The 23,222-nt window shown below is 39.7% G+C and overlaps 1 protein-coding gene across 14 annotated transcripts in view; it reads left to right on the top strand.

The window, feature by feature from the left end:
• MAP7 (microtubule associated protein 7) overlaps positions 1–23,222 on the top strand; it is a gene marked incomplete at its 3' end in the record, with an annotated part of 149,354 nt that overhangs the window by 124,178 nt on the left and 1,954 nt on the right. For 5 of the 14 annotated variants that reach the window (XM_080665967.1, XM_080665976.1, XM_080665965.1 and 2 more), the window contains 10 exons: positions 2,615–2,742; positions 6,110–6,225; positions 6,537–6,820; positions 9,050–9,284; positions 10,363–10,525; positions 10,770–10,871; positions 11,448–11,498; positions 11,597–11,654; positions 14,192–14,294; positions 22,036–22,259. In XM_080665967.1, coding sequence (XP_080522093.1) covers positions 2,615–2,742; positions 6,110–6,225; positions 6,537–6,820; positions 9,050–9,284; positions 10,363–10,525; positions 10,770–10,871; positions 11,448–11,498; positions 11,597–11,654; positions 14,192–14,294; positions 22,036–22,259 — 1,464 coding nt within the window. Of the gene's footprint in view, positions 1–2,590; positions 2,743–6,109; positions 6,226–6,536; positions 6,821–9,049; positions 9,285–10,362; positions 10,526–10,769; positions 10,872–11,447; positions 11,499–11,596; positions 11,655–14,191; positions 14,295–22,035; positions 22,289–23,222 lie in introns of those variants that run through there. The other 9 variants (XM_080665966.1, XM_080665975.1, XM_080665977.1 and 6 more) reach the window with 4 other exon arrangements.

The raw sequence follows: 23,222 nt of genomic DNA, 5'->3' as shown, positions 1-23,222 counted from the left end.
TAATGCTTTGGGTTGACTTTTCCATGCCCACTTTAAAAAATACATTTAAAATAATTGTGATTATTAGGGCTCAGGATTAAAAGAGTTAATATATGTAAAATGCTTAGAATAGTGCCTGCACATAGGAGGCACTCAATAAATTTAATATTATTATTATTCTATTATGTAATTTTTCTATTCTCCATGCCACACTCCAACCATTTGAACTGCATTGTCTTTTCTCTTCACCCATCATTTCATATAGAAAATCTTGAATGATTTAAATTAAGGCACGCTTGCTACCAAGGATAGAGAAAATACAGATATTGTGGAAGACTTTCTCAATGACAGTTCTATAGAAGAATTCTCATGTGTAACAAATTTACTTTGAGATAAGGAGAACATTCTGGGGGGATGGGGAAGACAACTATAGATTGCTCTTACTATTTCTTCAGAAGAGCAAGAGTATTAGAATAATTGACGTAAAGTTTCAGGTTTTTCAGTAGTTGCTATTAAGAACAACAGTGAAGCTCGTGAAATGTAATATCCTTAGAAGGAATTTATAGTGTTTATTTTAGCCAGGCAATGTTCCTTGAACAGTTAAATTTGAAGATTTTAGTGTAAACTACACTGATAGATTTAAGACATTTTCATCCTTTGATTAATGTTACCTCGGCACCATAATAAAGAATAAACTGGAGGCATGATGAGATTGGTTTACATCCAGGATGGTCTCAAAATTGCTCCATAAATACCCCCAAAATAACCGTTTTTCACTAGAGGAAAAAGAAATCATATTTCTGTGCTTTATTCTTCTCAGTGTCAGACCTATGGCCTCAGAGCCAAGGCTGTTGTCTAGAGTTTCTTGATCCCCTAGCACAGTTAGTGGCCCTCTGGTCGCGCCCTAGACAATGTGTGCCTCTCCTGGTCATTAATCCTACAGAAGTGCCTCATGCCAGGATATTATTTTCTAAATATATTTAATTGGCTTGGAAGAGTTTTACATTAATGAACTATTTCCTTGTCTGGGAAATGCAAATGCTTTGCTGTGGCACTTGAGAAAAGGTTATTTTCAAGTTATTTCCCCTATTACCACAATAAACGAAACGAGAGAAGGTCCTCCTTCCTCACAATATAGAGGAATCTTCCTTCACCATTAAGATCTGAAACAAAGCTCTGTGTCAACTCCCAAGTAAGACACACATATTCTTTTCAGGAGAGCTGAGGGAATGCAAAATATTTCTGTTTACCCTGAAGAAATAAAGTCCTGTGTTCAGATGATGGGAAAAGAGAATGCAATTTACAGTCTATTTACTGCCTTGACCATTGATAACCAGAAGATCCTGGCAGGCATTTGGTGAAAGATGCAGTCTGATCCACTTTCTGTCTATAGATTAAACCAAAATAAAAATATTTTTAAACTCTAACTCTGAAATTAAGATTATCCCAAATTTGTCTTGTAAACTTTTGAGTTTTTAATTTATTAATACTGTTAGTATATTCAGCTGGCTTGAATGGTCTCTTTAAAAGAGTTGCTACCATCGCTAGAATTGGGTAAAACCATGTTTACAACAGTTCACTTACATACAATTCTCCTCAGTGGTCATGTTTAATTGTCTTATTTTTTTGCTGGAGAACAAGATTTCTGAATGAGATCTGAAAATGAGCCTTGGAATTTTAGTGACCACACTTTAGATACCTCTGCAGTATTTATTGTATGAATGTCTTTAAACCATCGTTGCTCAGAATCCCTTGATTAATGACGATGTTCCTTTGAAGGTGAATGGTCAGAAACTTTGTGGTTTTTCAAAAAAGTTCCATTTTGAGTAAAACTGTAAAGCTATGCATGATTCAACTTTATTTTTGGCAATTCTAACATAATTGTGTTCTATTCACCATTTTAAATGATGACATCCTGTTTCCCCATACAGTCTGCTGCTGCTTGTTATGAACCTTCAAATGCTTTGGCTTCTGGGAAAATCCACAAGCATGCATTTGATTTGCCTTTAAATAGATAAAACATTCACAGAATTTTTTTCTAGAAATTATTAGTTATCCTTCAAACAAGTCTTAACACTTGGTAAGACATGGTTGTTTAACATTTTTAAAATTTAGTTGCTTTTTTTTTTTTATCACTGCCTATTGAACTTTACTCCTGAAATAGTCGCTTGCTTGCTTGCTCGCTTCCTGTCTTTCCACCTTTTCTTCACTCTTAAAGCTAATTAGGAAAAATGTGATTATAAAGCAGGCCTTCTATAAAAATTACCTATCGTTAATGTAGCATTTTACCAAACCATGAGTTTATAGGAATATAAGGCCATTGCTTTCCATAATTATTGGATTACATCTTTTTCTTTAATCAGTATTTAAATAGCCAAAGAGCTTATATATTCCAGATTTTTCATTTGGACATGCCTTCCTCTTGGACACACCACAAACTGACAGGACTGAGGAGAGTTGAGTATGAGGGCCTGGATATCTGTAGGTAATAACATCTTCTCCCTGCTTTTCTCTCTATCTCTGCTTTGCTCCTTTTCCTGAACCTGCTTTTGGCTTTCCTTCAACTGCTCCTCTGGCACTCTTGTGTGTAAAACAATCACCTGCACCCTAGTTATCCCCATTTGTCCTCGTTCAGCATCTTGCAGCCCCATCAACATCATGCCCTACAAAGCTACACACTCTAGAAATCCGATGGATCGAACAAAATTCTTAGTAACACCGCCTGATGGCTCTGCGCGAAGGAGGACTCTCTACGGCACAGCGGTGAGTAGCCTTTGGGGGTGACGAGGCAAATCTGTGCTATTTCTTGTGCAGAATGGACACACACACCCCCGCCCTCCCAGGTGCAGAGTGGGTGTAAGATTGGGAGATGGTGACACGCACCATCCCATCTGTCCCACCAGTCTTGAATCTGGTTGGCTGAGTGGTAGTGTCCCCATACTTCCTCTCCACTTGGAGATTTTACTCCCAAAAATTTGAATTTGAACATAAAAACTCTTCTTTGTTTAATCGTGTCTGAGTGACTGAACTACCCATTCTGTAGGTTGCCTTCTTACCCTGTTGATTATGTCCTTCGTTACACAGGACTTTTAAGTTTGATGTAGTCCCATTTGCCTATTTTTGCTTTTGCTACTTGTTCTTTGGTGTCATATCCAAACCATTACCAAATCCAATATTATGGAGCTTCCCCTATGTTTTCCTCTAGGAATTTTATAGGTTTAAGCCTTCCATTTAGGTCTTTTATCTATGTTGATATAATTTTTGTATATGGTATAAGGTAACGGTGCAGCTACATTCATTTGCATGTGGATATCCACTTTTCCAAGCACCAGTTGTTGAAGAGACTGTCTTTCCCCATTGATTGATCTTGGCAGCCTTTTCAAGGATCCTTTGATTTTTGTCACAAGGTTTTATTTCTGGGCTCTCTGTCTATTCCATTGGCCTATATATTTGTCTTAATGCCAGCACCACACTAAATTTTTAAAATTTAGTTTATTGGGGTATACCACACTTTTAATTACTGTAGCTTTGTAATATGTTTTGAAATTAGAAGTGTAACATCTCCAACTTTGTTCTTTTCAAGATTGTTTTGGCTATTCAGGGTTCCTTGAGGTTCCATATGAACTTAAGATGGATTTTTCTATTTCTAAAAAATAAATAACATTGGGTTTTGATAGGGGTTGCTTTGAACCTGTAGATCGCTTTGGGTAAAATTGATACCTTGATATTAATAAGTCTTCCAGTCTATGAATACAGGATGTTGTCTCATTTATTTGTGTCTTCCTTAATTTCTGACAGCAGTGTCTTCTAGTTTTCAGTGTATAGGTCTTCCGCCTCCTTGGTAAAGTTTATTCCTAAGTATTTTGTTCTTTTTGATGCAATTATAAATGGAATTGTTTTCTTAATTCCCTTTCAATTTTAATTTTAATTCATTTAGATCTAAATTCAAATGGCTACAATTGAGCACTTGAAATACGTTTTGTGAGACTAAATTTAATTTTAACGTTATTTAATTTTAATTAATTTAGACCAAATTCAAATAGCCAAATGTGGCTAGTGGCTATCATATTGGACATCATAGATTTAGAACATTTCTGTCATCACAAAAGATTCTACTGGACAGTGCTGCCTTGAGTGTCTGTTTGTTTTGTCTCTCTTAGAGTTATTTGTATTTTAAACCTAACTCTAATTGTCTTGCTGGGAAGTTGTCCAGATCATTGACATGAGCACGAGTTCCACCTTAGCCTTATGAAAAGTGTTAACAAGAAAGATTATTGTACAGACCACTGGCTATTTACTCAGATCAGGATAAGAATTAAGAGCACCTTTATATGTGTGGTATCCAAACAAGAGATTGATTGGGAACAAAATCAATGAAAGGATAAAAACATCTATCTGCCTGGGAGGGTATTATATCAAGTATTGAGCATTTTTCCAAACTGTTTTCCCACTGCTCTCCTAACCCTTTAAGGTGATTTAAAAGGAGGTCAGTTTTAGGAAAGAAAAAATTGGTTCACTGCTACTTTTAAAAAAAGACTGAGTATTGTACACCTGTATATGTAGTTTCATTCTCTGATAACTGTCTTATCAAGGTACAGATGATGAAAGTCATCCCCAAACCCTCTACATCACAAATCGCCCTTCCTTGTTTTCCCATTCAGCTCTATCCTTGATCTGACTTCAGCCAAATAAAAATGTTTTAAATAAAAAGGGAAAACAAGGTTACTTGAAGTGCTTAACCCCAGCCTCCCTTGTGAAGAGCCCTGAGCCTTCCTCCCCAGGGAGACATAATTACCACCCTGTACACTTGTCAGGAGGGTCCCATATGGTGGCTGCTGCTTCTGCTACACAAGGACTGCATTTGGTGTCTGAGGCCCCACCTCCTATACTGAGACCAGAGATGGGGGCAAAAAGTGGTGATGGAAGCCTCCAGTGATATAGAGCTGCCACGCATCTTATGAAGATCTTTGCTGCCCACTCTTTATGTGTTGTATTCTGGAAGACATTGAGTATTACTTGATACTAGATTTGCCCTCACTCCCATGGCCCCGTCCATCAACTAAGATGCTACTAAGGAAAGGAGAGAAGCAATTAGAAGGGACAGTGAAGGAACAAAAAAGGTAGGAAGACAGGAGTTGATGCATGAACCAGGCTAGAAAAAGAAAGAAGAGAAGGTACACTACAAACTTATTGGCCCTGAGACTAGATAATATTGTGCCCCTTTCCTTGTATACCCGCCGTCTGCTTTCCTGAAAGGGTCCCGCAGAGTGAAGAACTGCCAGGTGCTCACACAGGTGCCTCCAGCAAGCATCCATTTCCATCCCAGAACACTTGAAATGAGCCTTTTGTACCCTGTGCAGTTTTTTGTCATGGTTAATGTTAGGCGATTAGAACACTTGTCTGGGTTTCCCCTTGACCATTCCAACTTAGGGAAGGTGTCATCTCTCTGGCTGGATTCCTGGTTGGCAGTCAGAGGAGGGCTGATGTTTTGGCCCTCCCTCGGATTACAATTTCGTCCCTAGTGAAGAAGACTAAAAATATCTAAAATTCCTCACCTTGAACCTGACTTTTTCTTCAAGAGCAGAAAGACACTAAGAACTTGTTAGTATAACATCAATATAAAAATATTAATTAAAGTCTGATATAGCTGATATGTAAATTAAAAAAAAAAAAAGATTGAGCTATGGTATGTTCCAGAAAAGTGTTAAAGAATTTAAAGATATAAAGTGTGTTTTAATTAAAAATTGAGGTGGGGGAGACTGGAAGTGACTTCTATTTTGACATTTGTGTGGGTTAAACCAGATTATAAGAGATTTTGCTCCCAGTAATTTTAGATACAAAGTATAGGTGTTTTCTAAAAATATAAGTGTATTTTTTTTCTTACAAATGTAAATCCAAATCACACATCAAGAACCTTCTTATTAGTGTCACATTATGTGACTTTAGTATAATGTTTGCTTTAAAGCTAACACAGGCCTTTTGTTTGGGGTGGAATGGAGATATATAAGGAAGGTTAGAAAATATCTAAAATGTGACTGGATGGATTGCAGCTCCATTGCTGAATACCCTGAATTGGATTGTCTGACGCATGGGGAAAAAAAATCTAATTATTGTGTTTCTCTGAACTTAGGGCCATAAAAGAGAGAGGGAGAGAGAAAACGTACCCTTCCACCGCACATCCGGCATCCGAAGGGCTTTGTCTCCATCTCATCCCAAAGCCAGATCACCAGCTTCCCCCCGACTGTGGTAAGTGGCATGTAAGAGGCTGGCGGGGTTGCTCCATGCTGGAGAAGTGGTAGCCTCTGTCCTCTGAAAGGAAGCTGTTCCCCCTACACGGTTTGACCTTAACTTAGGGAATAACATTTTTTTCTTCAAGAAAACTGGTATGGGTCTTTAACAGGAATATTTCTGCATTTGTCACATAAAAGACAAATATACAAGGCTAAATACCTTCATTTCTTTTTTATATTATATGATAAGGAGCTTGGGGAATGGAGATTCTGGCAAGCCTGTTCTGGCATGTTCCCTCCTCTTCATGCTGTGTGTTTGTTCCCCAGGCTCCCATCCAAGTCCCTTCCTCATTTGCCTGGCACACCCAGACCTACATCTTCCTTGCCTCCCGGACCAGTCAAAGCTACCCCTGCTCAGGTCCGGCCCCCATCCCCTGGCAACATCCGCCCTGTCAAGAGAGAAGTCAGAGTGGAGCCTGAGAGAAAAGACCCCGAGAAGGAACCTCAGAAAGTTGCCAATGAGCCCCCACTAAAGGGTCGAACACCTTTAGTGAAGGTGGAAGAAGCAACAGTTGAAGAGGGGACACCTGGTGAACAAGAGGATGCCTCTGGTAAGAATCAACCCACTTGTGGTGGAATATCGGTTGCTTGCTCTTTCCCCTTTTCTTCTGCCTTCTTTATTCCCCTTTTGGGGAATTAGAAATTTTATTCTGAGGCTAATTTTGGGACCTTTTCTTACGTATAGTTTTCTTACCTATAAAGAAAGTAGAATTGTACATCCAAAACCCTACTGTTGGATGAGTCATGGCATATTAATTCAGTTATGGTTTTTAATTCCTTTATTATTTTCACAAAATATGGTCTTCAGATCACCAGCATCAGAATTACTTGTGTTATCTGTTGCTACATTACAAATTATCTTAAAACTGTACAGCTTAAATCGACAATTTTTATATGACACAGAGTCTCAGGTCAGAAATTTGGAAGCAGCTTAGCTAGATGATTGGAGGGTGGCTCATACACATGGCTGTTGGCAGGTAGCCTTGGCTGCATGACATGTGAACCTCCCCATAGGGTTGCTTGATGTCCTCACGATTTGTCTGCTTGCTCTGCTGGCTTTTCCATAAGCTGAGTGATCTAAGAGAGAGAATCAGGAGGAATCCACAGTATCTTTTATGCCTAGTTTTAGAAGACACAAAAATCACTATTTCTGTCATGTTCTGGTCATTGGAAGCAAGTCCCACTCAAGTGGAGGGGATTAGTCTCCACCATTTAAAGGGATGATTGTCAAAGAATTTGTGCAGATATTTTTAAACCACCATATCTGTGGCGTTTCAAACTTCAGAAGCCTGGCCCTACATCAAACCTACTGAATCAGAATATGTGAGGGATCCAAGTTCTCAAAAAGATACTAAATTCTCCATGTGACTCCTGTGCAGGATTGCCAGGTAAAATACAGAGTGGCCAGTTATCCTATTCCTGTGCTTCTGGAGTTTAAGGACCACTGGCTTAGCCCATGTGCTTGACAGAGGTTAGAGTTTTTTTCAGAAGATTCAGTGGATCTCCTCTTCCCAGCTAACTAGATGCTTTTAGAAGTTTGAAATCACCTGGACCTAGGAATTCAGTATTTCTTGTTGAAAATTGTCTTTATTAAAAAGTTTTCTCCTTAATAATTTGAAGATAATTTGAAGATTGAGGGTAAGAGCAAAGAAAGAATTGATGGCTCAAGACGAATAGGGTTGTTAGAGAATGGAGGAGTCCAGTGTTTGTTTGCATGCAAAAGAGAAAAGAAAGGCCAAAGAGAGTCCTGAGCGTAAAGAAAAACCCGTGGGAGTGGAAGGAGAAATGTAAATCTTGACAGGAGCGTCTGGAATGGTCAGTGCCCAGAGTGCACTCCTTGCAGTGCCTCTGTGTGGTGCTCCCTGCTGTGCCAGCTCTCTAGGTCATTTTCCTGAATCTGAATAAGGTCAGAGAACTTCTGCTCCCATCCTGCATCTTGGCATCGGGACTGACAGTGGGGACCGGGATGTGTAAGGTAGAGGAGTGCCAGCTCCTGAAGTGGTTCTTGGCTCCTCCTGCCTCCGACCAGGACACAGCTCTGAGTAGACAAAAGGGACATCTTCACTGGGTCTTATCTTCCCAGCCTGAGTCTGGTTTGTGGCATGGATGCTGAGGATGGTCAGCTTTAGTCCTCTAGTAAGGAATAGTCACAAAAGAGAAGGATTTTTAACTTTTAATCAAAGGCAAATGGAAGGTCTCACCTTCTTTTTGCTCAGGGTATAACTTCCCACAGAACCTAATGTGAGGCTCTATGCTCAGTACACATTTGACATGACACATGTTCTTAACTGATTTAACTTGTATAAAAATTAGACTTGTTGCCGAAACCGGTTTGGCTCAGTGGATAGAGCGTCAGCCTGCGGACTGAAAGGTCCCAGGTTCAATTCCGGTCAAGGGCATGTACCTTGGTTGTGGGCACGTCCCCTGTAGGGGGTGTGCAGGAGGCAGCTGATTGATGTTTCTCTCTCATCAATGTTTCTAACTCTCTATCCCTCTCCCTTCCTCTCTGTAAAAAATCAATAAAATATATTTTTTTTTAAAATTAGACTTGTTGAAAAGTGTCAGCTTTGTTGGATGTCTCACATACACCTGCAGCTTTTTGTTATCTGTTGCTTGGTTACAGATAGAATACAGTGAAACCGTGAGAACACACAGTAATAAGCATTCCCTTTTCTCTTATAATGATGAATTCTAGGTCTGGGGTGTAGGGAATGCTAGTTTTTGTTTTGTTTTTTGGGTTTTGTTTCCAATTGGTTTTCTCCTTGTATCTTTTTCTACAGTTGTTCCAGCCCCAGCTCCAGCCCCAGCCCCCACTCCAGCCTCCGTCCCAGCCTCGGTCCCAGCGACAGTCCCAGTACCATCATCAACTGTGACTGCCAGTGCTTCTCCTAAGATCTCGGCCGGCACCACCGACCCAGAAGAGGCCACAAGGCTGCTAGCTGAGAAGAGGCGGCTGGCCCGAGAGCAGAGAGAGAAGGAGGAAAGGGAAAAGAGGGAGAGGGAAGAGCTTGAAAGGTAAAGCAGTGGCATTGCTAAGTGATATAGGGATACCTTCATAACTTGGATTCAGTCTTCAGTTGGTGAGAGAAGAGGTGGTAGCAGTGAGAAAGGTGAATGGGACTATTTCTGACTTACTCTTACCTGGTGTTCCTGTAATTATTGATTTTTTAAAATCACATTTTCTTATTACACTGACAATACAACAACATTAATGAAGAAAGGTTTAAAGAAAAAAATCCACAATCTTAACCAATTTTCAATAATTGTGTCATTTTGAATAATCCTTTCTAGTCTCTGTGAATAGTGTGCAGTTAGTTATATTTTTCATACATAAGTATATACACATATATATTTACATAATTATAGCTACAGAAGAGATACAATTGTACAAGGCTGGGTTTGTTTGGTTTTTTTACTTAACATATCTCTAATCTCCATGTTTCTTCATTATCTTTCTAATTATCATTTTAAAGCTGAATAGTAAAAGTTCGTGTTTTCTTTTTTCCAGATAGACGTCCTCTTAGAGGGTGGCTAGGTGAGATAGTGCCAGGTGATTGCCTGCCAGACCGTATTGCCAGGGACAGTTTGCATAGTTGGTCTCCTTCTGGGGCTAGTAAGGCCAATGTCAACAAAATTGTTCTTCAAATAAGCAGAGCTGCCCCCTGGGAGGATGGGCTGTCTTGGAGCTTGGTCCCCACAGGATGTTCATAGGCCGTCTTCCTCCTGTCCTGTGACAGAACATCCTGACCTTTGTTTACTGACAAAGATTGGGGGGCGGGGGGTAAGGGGGGGAAAGGAGCATCAAATAACTTTCAGCCTTTAGAGGTAGTTAAATTGCAGATTCTTTTACAAAGCAAGCTCTTTCCCACATATAAACGGTTGCATTTTGCCGCAAGGCAACAGGAGACGGGGAAGATGAGGAGGAAGAGTGAAGTGGCTTCCCAGTTTGTCTCTGAATGGCAGGGAATGCATCCTGTGGAGACTTTTCTGCCAGACTCGGAACAAAACTGTCCAGGCAGTAGCCATACACCCGAGCCCCTTTCTCCACTCAATTCCCCTCACATATCTTTGTTTGGTTCTTCTCTTTCTCCAGACAAAAGAGAGAGGAACTGGCTCAAAGGGTGGCGGAAGAGAGAAGTCGCCGGGAGGAAGAAGCCCGCCGGCTGGAAGCAGAGCAGGCCCGGGAGAGGGCCGAGCAGCTGCGGAGGCAGGCGGAGGAGCGCGAGCGCGAGGAGACGGAGCGTCTGCAGAAACAGGTGGGGTCCCGGGGCGCCGGGCGACACAGCTCAGGGCTGCCCCTTGCCCCGATGGGTAGGGGTCATCCCCGATGAGCAGAGGAAACTGGGCAGTGGGTCGTTAGAATTGCTGAGTCTTGTGCGTGCTCTCATTTTCTGCATTTTGTCCACCTGCTCTCTCGCCTCCACCCCTGGGCGCCCCGAGTGATTGGGGCAGCAGACCAAGCCTGCCTGTAAGAGGCACCTGCCCACTTCTTGTTTCTAGAAAGAAGAAGAAGCTCGTGTTCGTGAGGAAGCAGAGAAGGCCCGGCAGGAACGGGAGAAGCATTTCCAGAGAGAAGAGCAGGAGCGCCTGGAGAGAAAGAAGGTAGCGGAAGCCTGGGACTCTTAACGGTTCTGATTCCTTCTAGACTGGAAGCCATCTAAAGATCTAGAGACTAGCTTATTGCCATGAGAAAACAAACGTGTTCTGCCCATTCCGGATAAACTAAAGTAATTCTCAATATTAAAAATCTCCTCCAGCCCGCCGGCGTGACTCAGTGGTTGAGCGTTCAACCTATGAACCAGGAGTCATGGTTTCAGGTTGCAGCTTGATCCCCAGTGCAGGAGGCAGCCGATCCATGATTCTCTCTCATCATTGATGTTTCTCTCTCTCTCCCTTCCTCTCTGAAATCAATAAAAATATATTAAATCTTAAAAAAAAATCTCCTCCAAAGAAATCACCATTTATAGTTCACCCTTCAAAAAGTTAGGTCCAATTCATATGGTTTAAGGCAGTTCTAACATTTTGGAATAACTCCAATTAAGACAAAGCAGGGAGTATTATATTTTTCAAAATAACAGGTGTGTTTTAATGACCTACTATTTGCTTAGTAAGTGAAATGTGCCAGGCCAGCTTTCTTCCTATATCTGATCTGTTCCTTCAATTCCTCCTTTCTTATAGCGACTTGAGGAGATTATGAAAAGAACCAGGAGAACAGAAGCTACAGATAAGGTATTGAGATGGCCATTTTTAGCTCTTCCTAATGGCTTTTCTTTACTTCACTTGTAACTTTAACATTAAAAAGTCTTTTTCCTTATTTTCTTTGGTAGAAAACTGTTGATCAGAGAAATGGAGATATAGCCAAGGGAGCTCTCACTGGAGGAACAGGTATTTATTTCAAAGAACTCAATTCAAATATAGAATTTTTGAATTGACTTTCTAGAGGTCAAGATGGTCATTGGTTGATTAAAAAAAAACAACACACAAAAAGATAGAATTGATTCACAGAAACTTAGGTGTATGTCATCTAGTCCACACATTTTCCCCTGTGTAAAACTCTCTAGCATTTCTGGACGATGTTTTTTCACATTTGTTTATACACAAATGGAGTACTTAATATCTTAAATCGTTTTAGTCTTATATACATCTGTGTGTGTGTGTATAGATAGATTTGTATATATCTGTATATATACCTATATATGGCTATATAGATAGATATGTATATATGTGTACACACAAACTTTTTTCTTTACATTTACAAAATTAAATTTCATTTAAACGTACATATTTTTGGCAAATTGTACATATGGCAAGTCTCAAAAAGGAAATTAAATAGTATTTCTTTTAGTTCTGACTTCAGAATAGAGTTAAAAATCTGTTATAGTTTCTTTAGAAGGTTATTCATATGCTATAGACAGAGAGATTAATTTCTTGGTGATTTTAAACCAGATTTGATCTAAGTAAAGATTCAGTTAGTATTTATTAAATGCCCTTTTTGTGTCAGGTACATCCTGTATGCATTTGCTTATTGAATTTCCACTGCCGCCTTGTGAGGGAGATGGTGCTTTATCTTGGAGTCAACAGCATTTTCAGAGACCTGCTATGTGCCAGGCCCAGTAGTAGGTGCTAGGATTCGGTGTGACCAAACAGGCAGATCCCTACCTCCCAGGAGCACTCACATTGAGTGACAGGCCAGTTTGCACAGCTGGAGTCCAAGTCACCAGCTGCTAATTCTGTTCCCTCCGTGATCCCACGTGGTCTTCATGATTGTACATACGGGTGGTTGTAGGTAGCTCCTCATTCAAGTCTTCCTCTCTCCTCATCTATAATATCAATATGAAAAGAAAGAACCAGAGATACCTCAGTTTGTTTTTCTGTTTATTTGTAAAGATCAGAGTACAGATCAAATGAAATGATTTATGTGAAAGAATATTCTCTGTCAGTTCTGGGAGTTTCCAAATGTAAAATATTTGTATTGTGGAATTAGGTTTTATTTCAATAGAAACTATCCTAGTTTCTCTGGTCATGATTGCTTTATAGTGGGGTTTTCACGCTCTGTGAAAGATGCCCTAATTGTATTTGTTTGAAGAGTAGCCCTAGTGGTAACATATTTGTACCATTGCATTTTTAGCAGGTGTCTTCGAGAATGTTGTACTAGATAGGTTGTTAGGAGGTATAGCACCCAGTGAGCCATCAGAATAAGGGTATCAGGATGTAAATTGCACCAGCTCAGGTTTATTTGAGGGGTTGATGCTATAGTGTGTGCATGGCCTGCCTCCATATTGTTAATTGTTCATCTTTCCCCTCCCTGCTGTTCCTCTATCACTTCTTTCAGTATTCTTTATACCTCAATCTGAGAATGAACAAAAGGCAAGAAGGAAGGTTAAACTTGTCAGTTGTTATATCTTTATTTATCAATACTCATAAGAAATTGGTTTGAGTTAATACCACTAAAAAGAGGCCTGAGGTTATCTGGCTAACAAGTATTTCTCCTCTCTTGGCCCCACATGGTTGAGGGCTGAGTGGTGTTACCAGTGCTCCAAAGAGGATTCTAGGGCGGGCGGGCGGGCAGGTGAGTTTACAGACCCATCCGAAGTCTTCTCCGAAGCTGCCTGTTACCAGCTTTGCAAATGTTGGCAGCTTTTAAAGTTATCAATCACTTCTTTACTTCTGTTATCAGACTCTTTGTACCTCTGACGGTTTTATTGAATTTGTGCCAGGCTGTTGAAATAACACTTCTTTAGAATTATCTCAGTTATTCTCTCACATCAAACTTAAAACCATAAACTGCCACAAATTTCCCTGCAACTCTGACCTCTGTGAAGGTTTAACAGACATTCAGTAACCCTGTCCCCAGTTTTAGAATAAGTCATCAGTATTGCTGGCATAAGCTGGACTCTGACATTGAGCATTGAATAATAAGGTGGCACAGTCAGGTAATGTTCATGAAATCCCTAACATTCTAAGTGTGACTAGAACCAAACTGAGTTTTAAAACATATTTTTTATCACTGAAGGTATTTCATGGGGATTTGTTACAAATCCTTCAGTAAAGATGTTCAGCGACAGTCTAATCAAGTCAGCTTACTGCAATCGTCATCAATTGCTTTGCTTTCAGTATTACATACCTTTTGTCCAGAGTCAATTTAGTGCAAGCAAAAATAATAACACTCGTTTTCACTGACACTGTGCCGGAAACCATTCTGAGTACTTCACATGTGTTAATACATTTACTTCTCACAGTAGCCTATGAGGTAGGCACTATCCCTGAGGAAACTGAGGCACGGAGAGTTTGTCACTTGCCCAACGTCACACAGTTGATAACTAACAGAGCCAGTACCGAAATCGGGCATTCTAGCTCCTGGGGTGTGGGTTTGACAGTAGGGTACTAATAACCCTTTGTTCCATCTTCTTTGCCACGTCCAGCAGTCTCTGCACTTCCGGGTATGATGAACTCTCCAGGAAATGGAGACCCAGCGGCCAGCCCACATGTGGTTACCTCACACCAATCAAAAGTGACTGTGGAGAGGTGAGTCAAGCAACCGGGGCCTTTTTTACGGATATGCATTAGAACAGTCACTACTGTTTTTACCCCCACCCCAGTCCCACCAGAATTTCCTGGGCCTGCTGGGATTTCAGAGTTTTAACATTAGGATTTATCTTTATCTAGGTTCATTAATTTTTGGTTGAGCTAGTAATTCTGTGAGAAAGGGAAAATATTTTTTTCTTGCGTCTTTAAATATGGCAGTGAGGATTTTGTGTGACTGTTAAAGAAAATTACAAGGAATAATTTACTTTTCTCTGTTTATATTTAATATGATCTAGACCATGTGCACACCCTTTAATGGTATATATAACAACTGTATTTTTACTATAATATTTAATAAGGCAGTGTTGGTTCCACAGTCAAATTAATTTCGATACCAGTAATTCTTATGCTATGTTAGTAGAAGTGGGGTTTATTGAAGATTCAAACAGTTGCTAACAGTCAAGGAAGGAGCATGTGTTGAAAGATTGCCTTTCTCTTTCCTTGCATTAATATCGACAACATCATAAGAGCACACTCAAAAATGAAAAATGGGGGCAGTCATAGCTGTACCTAAAAACACAATCATGAAGAACTTGAGAAATAATTGCAATAATGTTCAAATGTTCAGCTATGACTTATTTTCATTTTCAGAGTTTAATTATTTAATGAGTTTTCCAGTTTCTAATGCCAGAATCTCTGCTGCATCAGAAAATTGACAGTCCTCAAGTTAATTTTTTAAATCTAAAAATACACACTACACATTTTACAGCATGATTGACAGCAATGAAAAGATGTCATCCGAAGATGTCCAAAATCATATCTATTAACCTCTTTCTGTGACAGTGAAATATTTGTTATTTTGCCCACTATAATACCAAAGATAATAATATTCCTGAGAGAGATCTTAATGATAAGCTTTCAATTCTGTTGAGTAAATTTATTGTCATAATTACCTAACATGTATATTAAATGATATTTTATTCTTTTAGTTACAGTTTGTTCTTCATATAAAATATTTGTTTCCACCTGCTGTAATTTATGTTCAATTCATTAATTTCAGAGATTCTTAGAAAGGAATAAAAAAATCACAGAGTGAACGCCATCATTATGATAAAGAATAGGCCTATTGCCCTAACTGGTTTGGCTCAGTGGACAGAGCATCGGCCTGCGGACTCAATGGTCCCAGGTTCGATTCCGGTGAAGGGCATGTACCTTGGTTGCAGGCACATACCCAGTAGGGAGTATGCAGAAGGCAGCTGATCGATGTTTCTCTCTCTCTCTCTCCCTCTCCCTTCCTCCCTGTATAAAATCAATAAAAATATATTTTAAAAAAAAGAACAGGCCTATTAAGCCACTGTGTAACCTAAGTTAGTTTATACATTAACTGACTGTCTTCAAAGGTAAAATCACCAAGTTACTAATCATTATATAAGAACCTGAAACATAAATTTACTATGTAAAATGATATAGATAATAAAGTTCTATTTTCTTTTAGCCTCCTCCATACACAATTTATATTTTAAACATACAGCACTGTCAACTTACTGGTGTCTTCCATCTTTACCCAAGTAATAAACTGTCCTTTGTCATGCATGTAAGATGATCCCTATCAAACAACTAGGAGAAATACAAGCATATGCTTTTTCTACTCTTTCACCTATCAATACAGGCAGATCCAGATTAGTATCCAAATATAAACATTAGGATATAATACAAGAATCACCTTAACAAATTTAATACTTTGGCTCCAGTGTGTCTCTCCTTTAAAGGAAAAAAGAAACTATCCAAGAATTACTTTATTTTTATAAATATAAATTTAGGTTTAAAATTTTGATAGCTATTATTTATCTGGAAAGCCAAAGCAACAAATCACAAATTGAAGTTAAAAATAACACTGCTTAGCCCTGGCCAGTGTGGTTCAGTTGGTTGGAGCATTGTCCCAAGCACTGAAATGTTGGTGGTTCAATTCCTGGTCAGGGCACATGTCTAGTTTATGGGTTCGATCCCCAGTGGGAGAGGCAACCGATAGATGTTTCTCTTATACATCAATCTTTCTCTTTCTTTTCTTTTCTCCCTTTTCCTCTCTACAATCAGTAAAACATTTTCTAGGGTGAGGATTAAAAATAAAATAACACTGCTTAGACCAAGAACATTCAAATTCAACAAGTCATTTATTGTGAAGAACGCTATTTTTCTGGAATTAAGTCAACCTTATACATGTGGTACTGAGCAAGCCCTTTTGCTTTAGGGGTGCTTATGCTACTGTGATTTGCTGATGATTCATTTCACCCATTGCGTTTCTCTATTTAATCTGCTCTAAAACCTCAGATCTCCTCAGATAGTGTGCCATGATGGCACTTGACTTTTTTACCTGTCACTAACGCAATGTTTATTTACCCAGTGAACCTAGTTCATTTGTCCTTAGCCCTTGTCACATAAGCTGATACCACCTCTTATCAGTATACTCTGAAGTACAAACGCAAAATGGAGCACTAAATCATGCGATAAGACTTAGCTTTGTGACAGTCAGCCCTATTTATCGTCATACTATTTTTCTATTGGTTTAAAAATTATCAGTAAAAACATAAATTTGTAAAAATTCATAGAGACTTGGACATCAGTTAGAAAAACATCACCCATTACTGAATGACCCTGGCCTGTAGGGAATGCTTACTGTGCTTGCTAAGTTTATTCTCCATTGCTTGGGACACAAACTTTGTGATATGTAGCCTAAGAAACTCTGCTTCCCTTCATTATTTTTAAATCTATCTCCCTTAAATTTCTCCATTCTATCTTGAAAAATCTGTATTTTCACTTTGCATCATCTCTTATATTAACAAATACATCAAAAGAAGTGCACAAACACGTGCTTATTTATGCTTCTAAGGTGCAGTGTCCAAAAGACACACAGTACACAGACTGGGTGTAGCTGCACTGTGACATTGTAGAAAAATGCTCTTGTGTTGTATCTGGTATCCCATCTTTCTATGCCTCACATTTTATTGGTCTTGTTTTCACCATCGAAACAAGGAATCACCAGGAAACAGTTTACAGTAATTCCAAGATCTGTTAATTCCATTGTGACTGACAGCTCACTATCTTTTAAGGATGGTTCATCGTAGAGTTCTTTAAACTCACTGCTTTTACCTTGCCTGTATTGGATGATTTTCCCTCTTATCCTCAAGGGGTTATTCTTATGACTACCATTTCCCAGAATAAACTTTATTTGCATACTTACATTTTTCTTCCTGCACACCTTCTAGATTATTATTAAACCAGTCTTAGCACCGATCCTTGGGCTCTCTGCCACTCATACTCTTCCATCTAGAGAAGGACCTGCTTATAACTCCCTCTAATACCCTTCCCTAAGGCAGTTTCCTATTCATGAATACACATTCACTTTGTTCCAGTGGGGACCTTCATTTTTAAACAGTTTTGCATCTGAAAACCTGTTAAAGACTTTAAAATTACAACTGAGTCACATCTATTATGTTTTTTATTCCCAATTTCAAGGTGATCTTGAAATCACTTATCAAAGTCATAGTTTTTCACCTCAGTGCATTATGTTTAATGAAGCATTCCATAATCCTCATAATGATTCAACATATGTATTAAATACCCTACTATACACCCAATGTAGAGTTATAGATGCCTCCAGCTTGCCCGCCATGAATTAAATCACAAATTGCAGATTGCCAGGGCCCCTTCCGAACACCTTGATGTGGTTAGTACTCTGTGGAAATCCACCATGACAAATGCTATCAGCACTGTGGTCCGGTTTGTTTTCACTAGAAAATTCCACTCCTTAGAATCAATACCTTTAATTCAGAATGGGAGAAGTTTCGCTTTCCCTAATGTCTCCTGTACCTAATACATTGGTTTGTTTTCTCTTCAAGAAAATAAATGAATGCTGTAAACTAGGTTACACTCGCCATACCCAACCCCAGAAATCTGGTAATGTCCTCCTCAGGTTGCTTTTGTAGCTGGGAGGAGCAGCAGTTCCTGGAGCAGAGAAACTCCCTGACCTTCACTCCTGACCTTGAGGGTCCTGAGTCACATGGCTAACCTCTCCGGTTTCTTTGGCTCTCAGCTTTTGGGGTGCAATCCTTTTAAAGCCTGAAGACCATTATCCTTGCCTGACAGGCTCCCCACTAACAATAGGTAGAATTGAAGAAGATTGGTGTTATAAAAATTCTGGCCAGCTTTCAAAGAAATATGTAAACCTGAGCAAGGATGATTCTTCTCCAGAAGCCCTTTTTGGAGAGAGTTTTTACAGAGGGAAGTGCCCGTTAATGGAGGAGAGTGTTTTCTTGTGAATAGGAAACTTGCTTTAGAACAGGAAACAAAAGATAAAGGTGTAAACACAAGGGGTGAGGCAGGAAATTTCTTTAAATTTCTCAGGTCGTTCTGATAGATTCTTCCACGCCCCGCTGAGAATCTCTATTACAGAAGCTAAAAATTCATGGGTATATCAGGCTACTATCTTACCGTCCTAATGCCCCAGAAGACATTTTATGCTGTTCTTAGCCCTAGGGAGCTATCTCTTCAATCGAATGTTTCTTCTCTCAAGTAAGGGATTTGTAGTAATTTTGGTGTTTGACCTAATGGTTTTCCTCCAAATCTTAGGAGTTTATCATTGTATTTAGGGTTTTAGTTTTTTTTGTGGGTTTTTTTTTGTTTTTGCCTAATTAAAAAGTAACATACCCAAGCCGCTATCATTCAAACAGAAAAAGATTTATCACTTTTTAATTATTTGTTATAACATGATAATAAACATTAAGGAAAAATAAGGCCCTAGCTACAATAAGTGGTATGGACTATCAGATCGCTGCCATGGTCCCAGCCCTCTTTTCTGGATTTTGGACTGAACAAGCAAAGTACACAGGCTTCAAGAGTCTTGCATTCAGCTCCAACCTCCAGAGTGGACAAAGAAAGGGAATTTCAAAGCTGGTGCTCTTATTCTGAGAGTACACACAGATTCATAACCCAGTGATTTCAGTTTCAGTGTTATACTTTCTGCAGGTCAGTGTCCTCTGAACATTTAATAATTGCTTACCCAAAGCATATGGCACAATTATTCCTCCAATTGCTGACAAGTAAGAATGGGTGGGGTAGCCAGGTAGGAGTGGGAAGGGGAAATGAAGTCAGCTGTTGACACAAGTCTGGGTTTGGCATTGCCATTGCAGCTTGTTAGCACATGCCACCTACAAGGGCCAGACAGTTGAGGTGGCCAAGGAATGAGGGCTTTGCAGATGCATTTCTCTGCTTTATCTTTTGCCAAAACTTCTTAAAATTTCTTTGGGATGAGAATCAGGACTGTTTCCCTGGTTACAGAAAGCCCATTGGTACTGGGAAAGAGTAGGAGGATAGGTGTGGCAGCCCAAGCACTTGGAAGGGCAGGTGTTAAGCATGTGTGCGTGCGTGTGTGTGCATGCATGTGCGTGCTCATGCAGACTACTATGATGCCAAACCTCCTCTCCCCTCCTTGGTGAAATACCAGAAAAGCACCATCATGCTCTGAGTCTGTGTAACATTTTTATGTTTTTCTTTCATAGCTCTTTTATAAACAATTTTTCCAAGTACCTTGCAGTGCCTTGTGACATACTTAGGACAGGCATCTTTATTGTTTTTCTAGAAGAAAAGGTTTGATACTTTAAAATGCACCAAAACACAGGGTGGGACAAAGGTAGGTTAACAGTTGTGAGTATGCAAAACAAAGTTTATTCTTGTGTTATTATTTATTAATTATTGTATTATTTTTCATATGAACAATTGTAAACCTACTTTTGCCCCATCCTGTATTCAAATCAGAAATGCTTTAGCATGAGTTCCACAAAATCAGTCCTTCTCATTGATTAAGGAAAGCAAATATTTCCCTAATGGGGGGTGGAAAGCAAAGACTCCTCAAAAACAGCAATGGAAAGATTGGATGTACATTAGCTTTCTTTTATCATTTGGGAAGGAGATGGAAAAAGTATTTGACTTGCTAAAGTTAGAGCATTTGGCATTAGTGACACTAGAGACTGATTTTCTGGTCTCTGGCCTGTCTCTTACCATAGACCTCTTTCTATAACTAAATAGTCCACTATCAGCTTGAAAATATATGTCTATTGCTGCAGTCAGATAAAGTGAACAATGAAATTAACCTAGCATCCATTTGCTGCACAGGCATGGTTTAACTGCATTGTAAAGCTTAACAGTAAGCATCCTATCTAATAAAAGAGTAATATGCAAATTGACCATCACTCCAACACACAAGATGGCTGCCCCCATGTGGACACAAGATGGCCAGCAGGGGAGGGAAGTTGGAAGGGACCAGGCCTGCAAGGGAGGGCAGTTGGGGGTGACCAGGCCGGCAGAGGAGAGAAGTTGGGGGCAACCAGGCCTGCAGGGGAGGGCAGTTGGGGGGGACCCAGGCCTGCAGGGGAGAGCAGTTGGGGGGAACCAGGCCTGCAGGGGAGGGCAGTTAGGGGCAAACAGGCTGGCAGGGGAGCAGTTAGGCATCAATCAGGTTGGCAGGGGAGTGGTTAGGGGGTGATCAGGCTGGTAGGCAGAAGCGGTTAGGGGCAATCAGGAAGGCAGGCAGGCGAGCAGTTGGGAGCCAGCAGTCCTGGATTGTGAGAGGGATGTCCGACTGCTGGTTAGGCCCGATCCCAGTAGGATTGGGCCAAACTGGGCAGTCGGACATCCCTCAAGGGGTCCCAGATTGGAGAGGGTGCAGGCTGGGCTGAGGGACACACACCCCCATGCACGAATTTTGTGCACCGGGCCTCTAGTATAATATAAAGAACTGCCCATTTGTTTATGAAGCTTGTGAAGCGGGTGAAAAATCTAAGAGAAATTGTAGGTAGAAAATTAAGTATTTGATGGCCAGTTAAGGTACCTCAAAAAATAAATCCAAAAAAAGTAACCATGAATTAATCAATGAGAATCAAGGTAGAGTCAGAGAAAGATTTAAGTGACAAAGATGAGAAGGTTGGTCTTAAACATTTTACCTATAAAATTATACATGTGTTTTAGGAAGTTGGAATAGCCAGGAAGAGCTAGAATTTGAATAGTCAGGAGTGTAAAGAATGCATAATGAGCCCTATGGTTTGGCTCAATGGATAGAGTGTCGGCCTGCAGACTGAAGTGTCCAGGGTTCAATTCTGGTCAAGTGAACATTCCTGGGTTGCGGGCTTGATCCCCAGTAGGGCGCATGCAGGAGGCAGCCAATCAATGATTCTCTCTCATCATTGGTGTTTTAATCTCTCTCTCTCTCTCTCTTTCCCTTTCTCTCTGAAATCAATAAAATTATATTTTTTAAAAAAGAATGCATAATGAGAAAAGCACAGGACCAGAGATCAGGAGATCATGCATACAGTCTGGACTGTCGTCGTAGTTGTGTGACTTTATGTAGATCATCCCACTGACCTCCAAACTCTAAACCTCTTATCTTTGAAGTGAAGATCCTAATAAGGGCTATTCTTTATCAGACAAAGTAATGTAGAAATGCAAACATTGATTTGTTCCACTTATTGATGCATTCATTGCTTGATTCAGAACAGATTTTTTTTAAATAAGAATTTAATATACAAATATGTGAGAATTTACCATTTTTGTTAGTAATGATGCAGTTAGTCTAACATTTTGATTGTAAATTTATAAAATTATTTGTTATAAAACAGTATTTGGTTGTCCTAAAAATATGTTTTTGTTTTAACATGAGTTCATTTTAATTTTGATTTTTTTAATTTCCCAGTAATCCCAATTTGGAAAAACAGCCAAATGAAAATGGAGTTTCTCTTGAGAATGAAAATTTTGAAGAAATCATAAACTTACCCATTGGATCTAAGCCATCCAGATTAGATGTCGCCAACAGTGAGAACCCAGAGATTCCTTTGAATCCAATTTTGGCCTTTGAGGATGAAGGGACGCTTGGGTCCCTGCCTCAGGTGGATGGTGTTCAAACACAACAGACTGCAGGTAAGCTTGCCCCGGATTCCCTTCAGTAATCATCAGATCTATGTGACACCCAAGAGGGCATGGACCTTCTTCAGTGTGATTGTGGCACACTTTGTCCTTCAATGGACCAAATAAGCCACAAGGACAAGATTGTGCAGGGATCATAGAAATTGAATTTTGAGTTGGATTGGGCAATTTCTAAGGCCCCTGCTAGTCTCCCACTCAGTGTGGAAATTCAGCGTGCAACACCCTTTGCCCAACAAGGGTTAGATAAAGACATACACTTAATGCCTGACCATAACTTGGGGACCATTGGGCTAGTTCTGCCCACTAGAGAAACTAGTTGGTTTTTATTCCATCTTTCTCAGATTTTCAGATATTTGAAGATTGCCATCATGTTCTTCCATCATTTTTCTCTTGTTTGGGTTAAGCAACCTGGACCATATACTATTGTCCTTTTTACATGTAAGAAGAGAGTTACGATTTAGGTAATGTGACCATATTCTGAACTGGGAGCACAAGAATCTTCCATTCCTTGTTGAGTGGCTGTAGCTGTAGTTAAAACTGCCAGTGACTCTCTTATACTCTGTCTCTGGGACTCACATTTGATCTGAGGTCTTTGTACAAGAACAATAGCTTTACAGGACTCAAATAAATAAGGAGTACCTCAAAAGTTACCAACTTAGTAGTCATAGCAACTCAACAGCATGGTCCCATAAATCTTAAAGACAATTAGGATAAATCCAGCTCCATCTTTTATCAAATCTTTTCGAATTCTATCAACTTCTCTTCCCAGCAGATCACTTTCATGTATTGACCAGCATATCTTTATTATACTATAATGAACTGAGCTGGCCAAATTCAGCATGTTTAGATGGAGTCATGAAGGAGTTATCTGTGGTCAAATTGTTTTTCTTTTACATTCCATCGGTGAACTTATAACAAATATTTTCCACTTTAAATTGTTGAAAACGCCAATGTTGA

The sequence above is a fragment of the Plecotus auritus genome (genome assembly GCF_963455305.1).
Source record: "Plecotus auritus genome assembly, chromosome: 4".
NCBI lineage: Eukaryota > Metazoa > Chordata > Mammalia > Chiroptera > Vespertilionidae > Plecotus > Plecotus auritus.
Note: the sequence above shows the minus strand (reverse complement) of the source record. Positions and strands in the feature narration are given on the sequence as shown.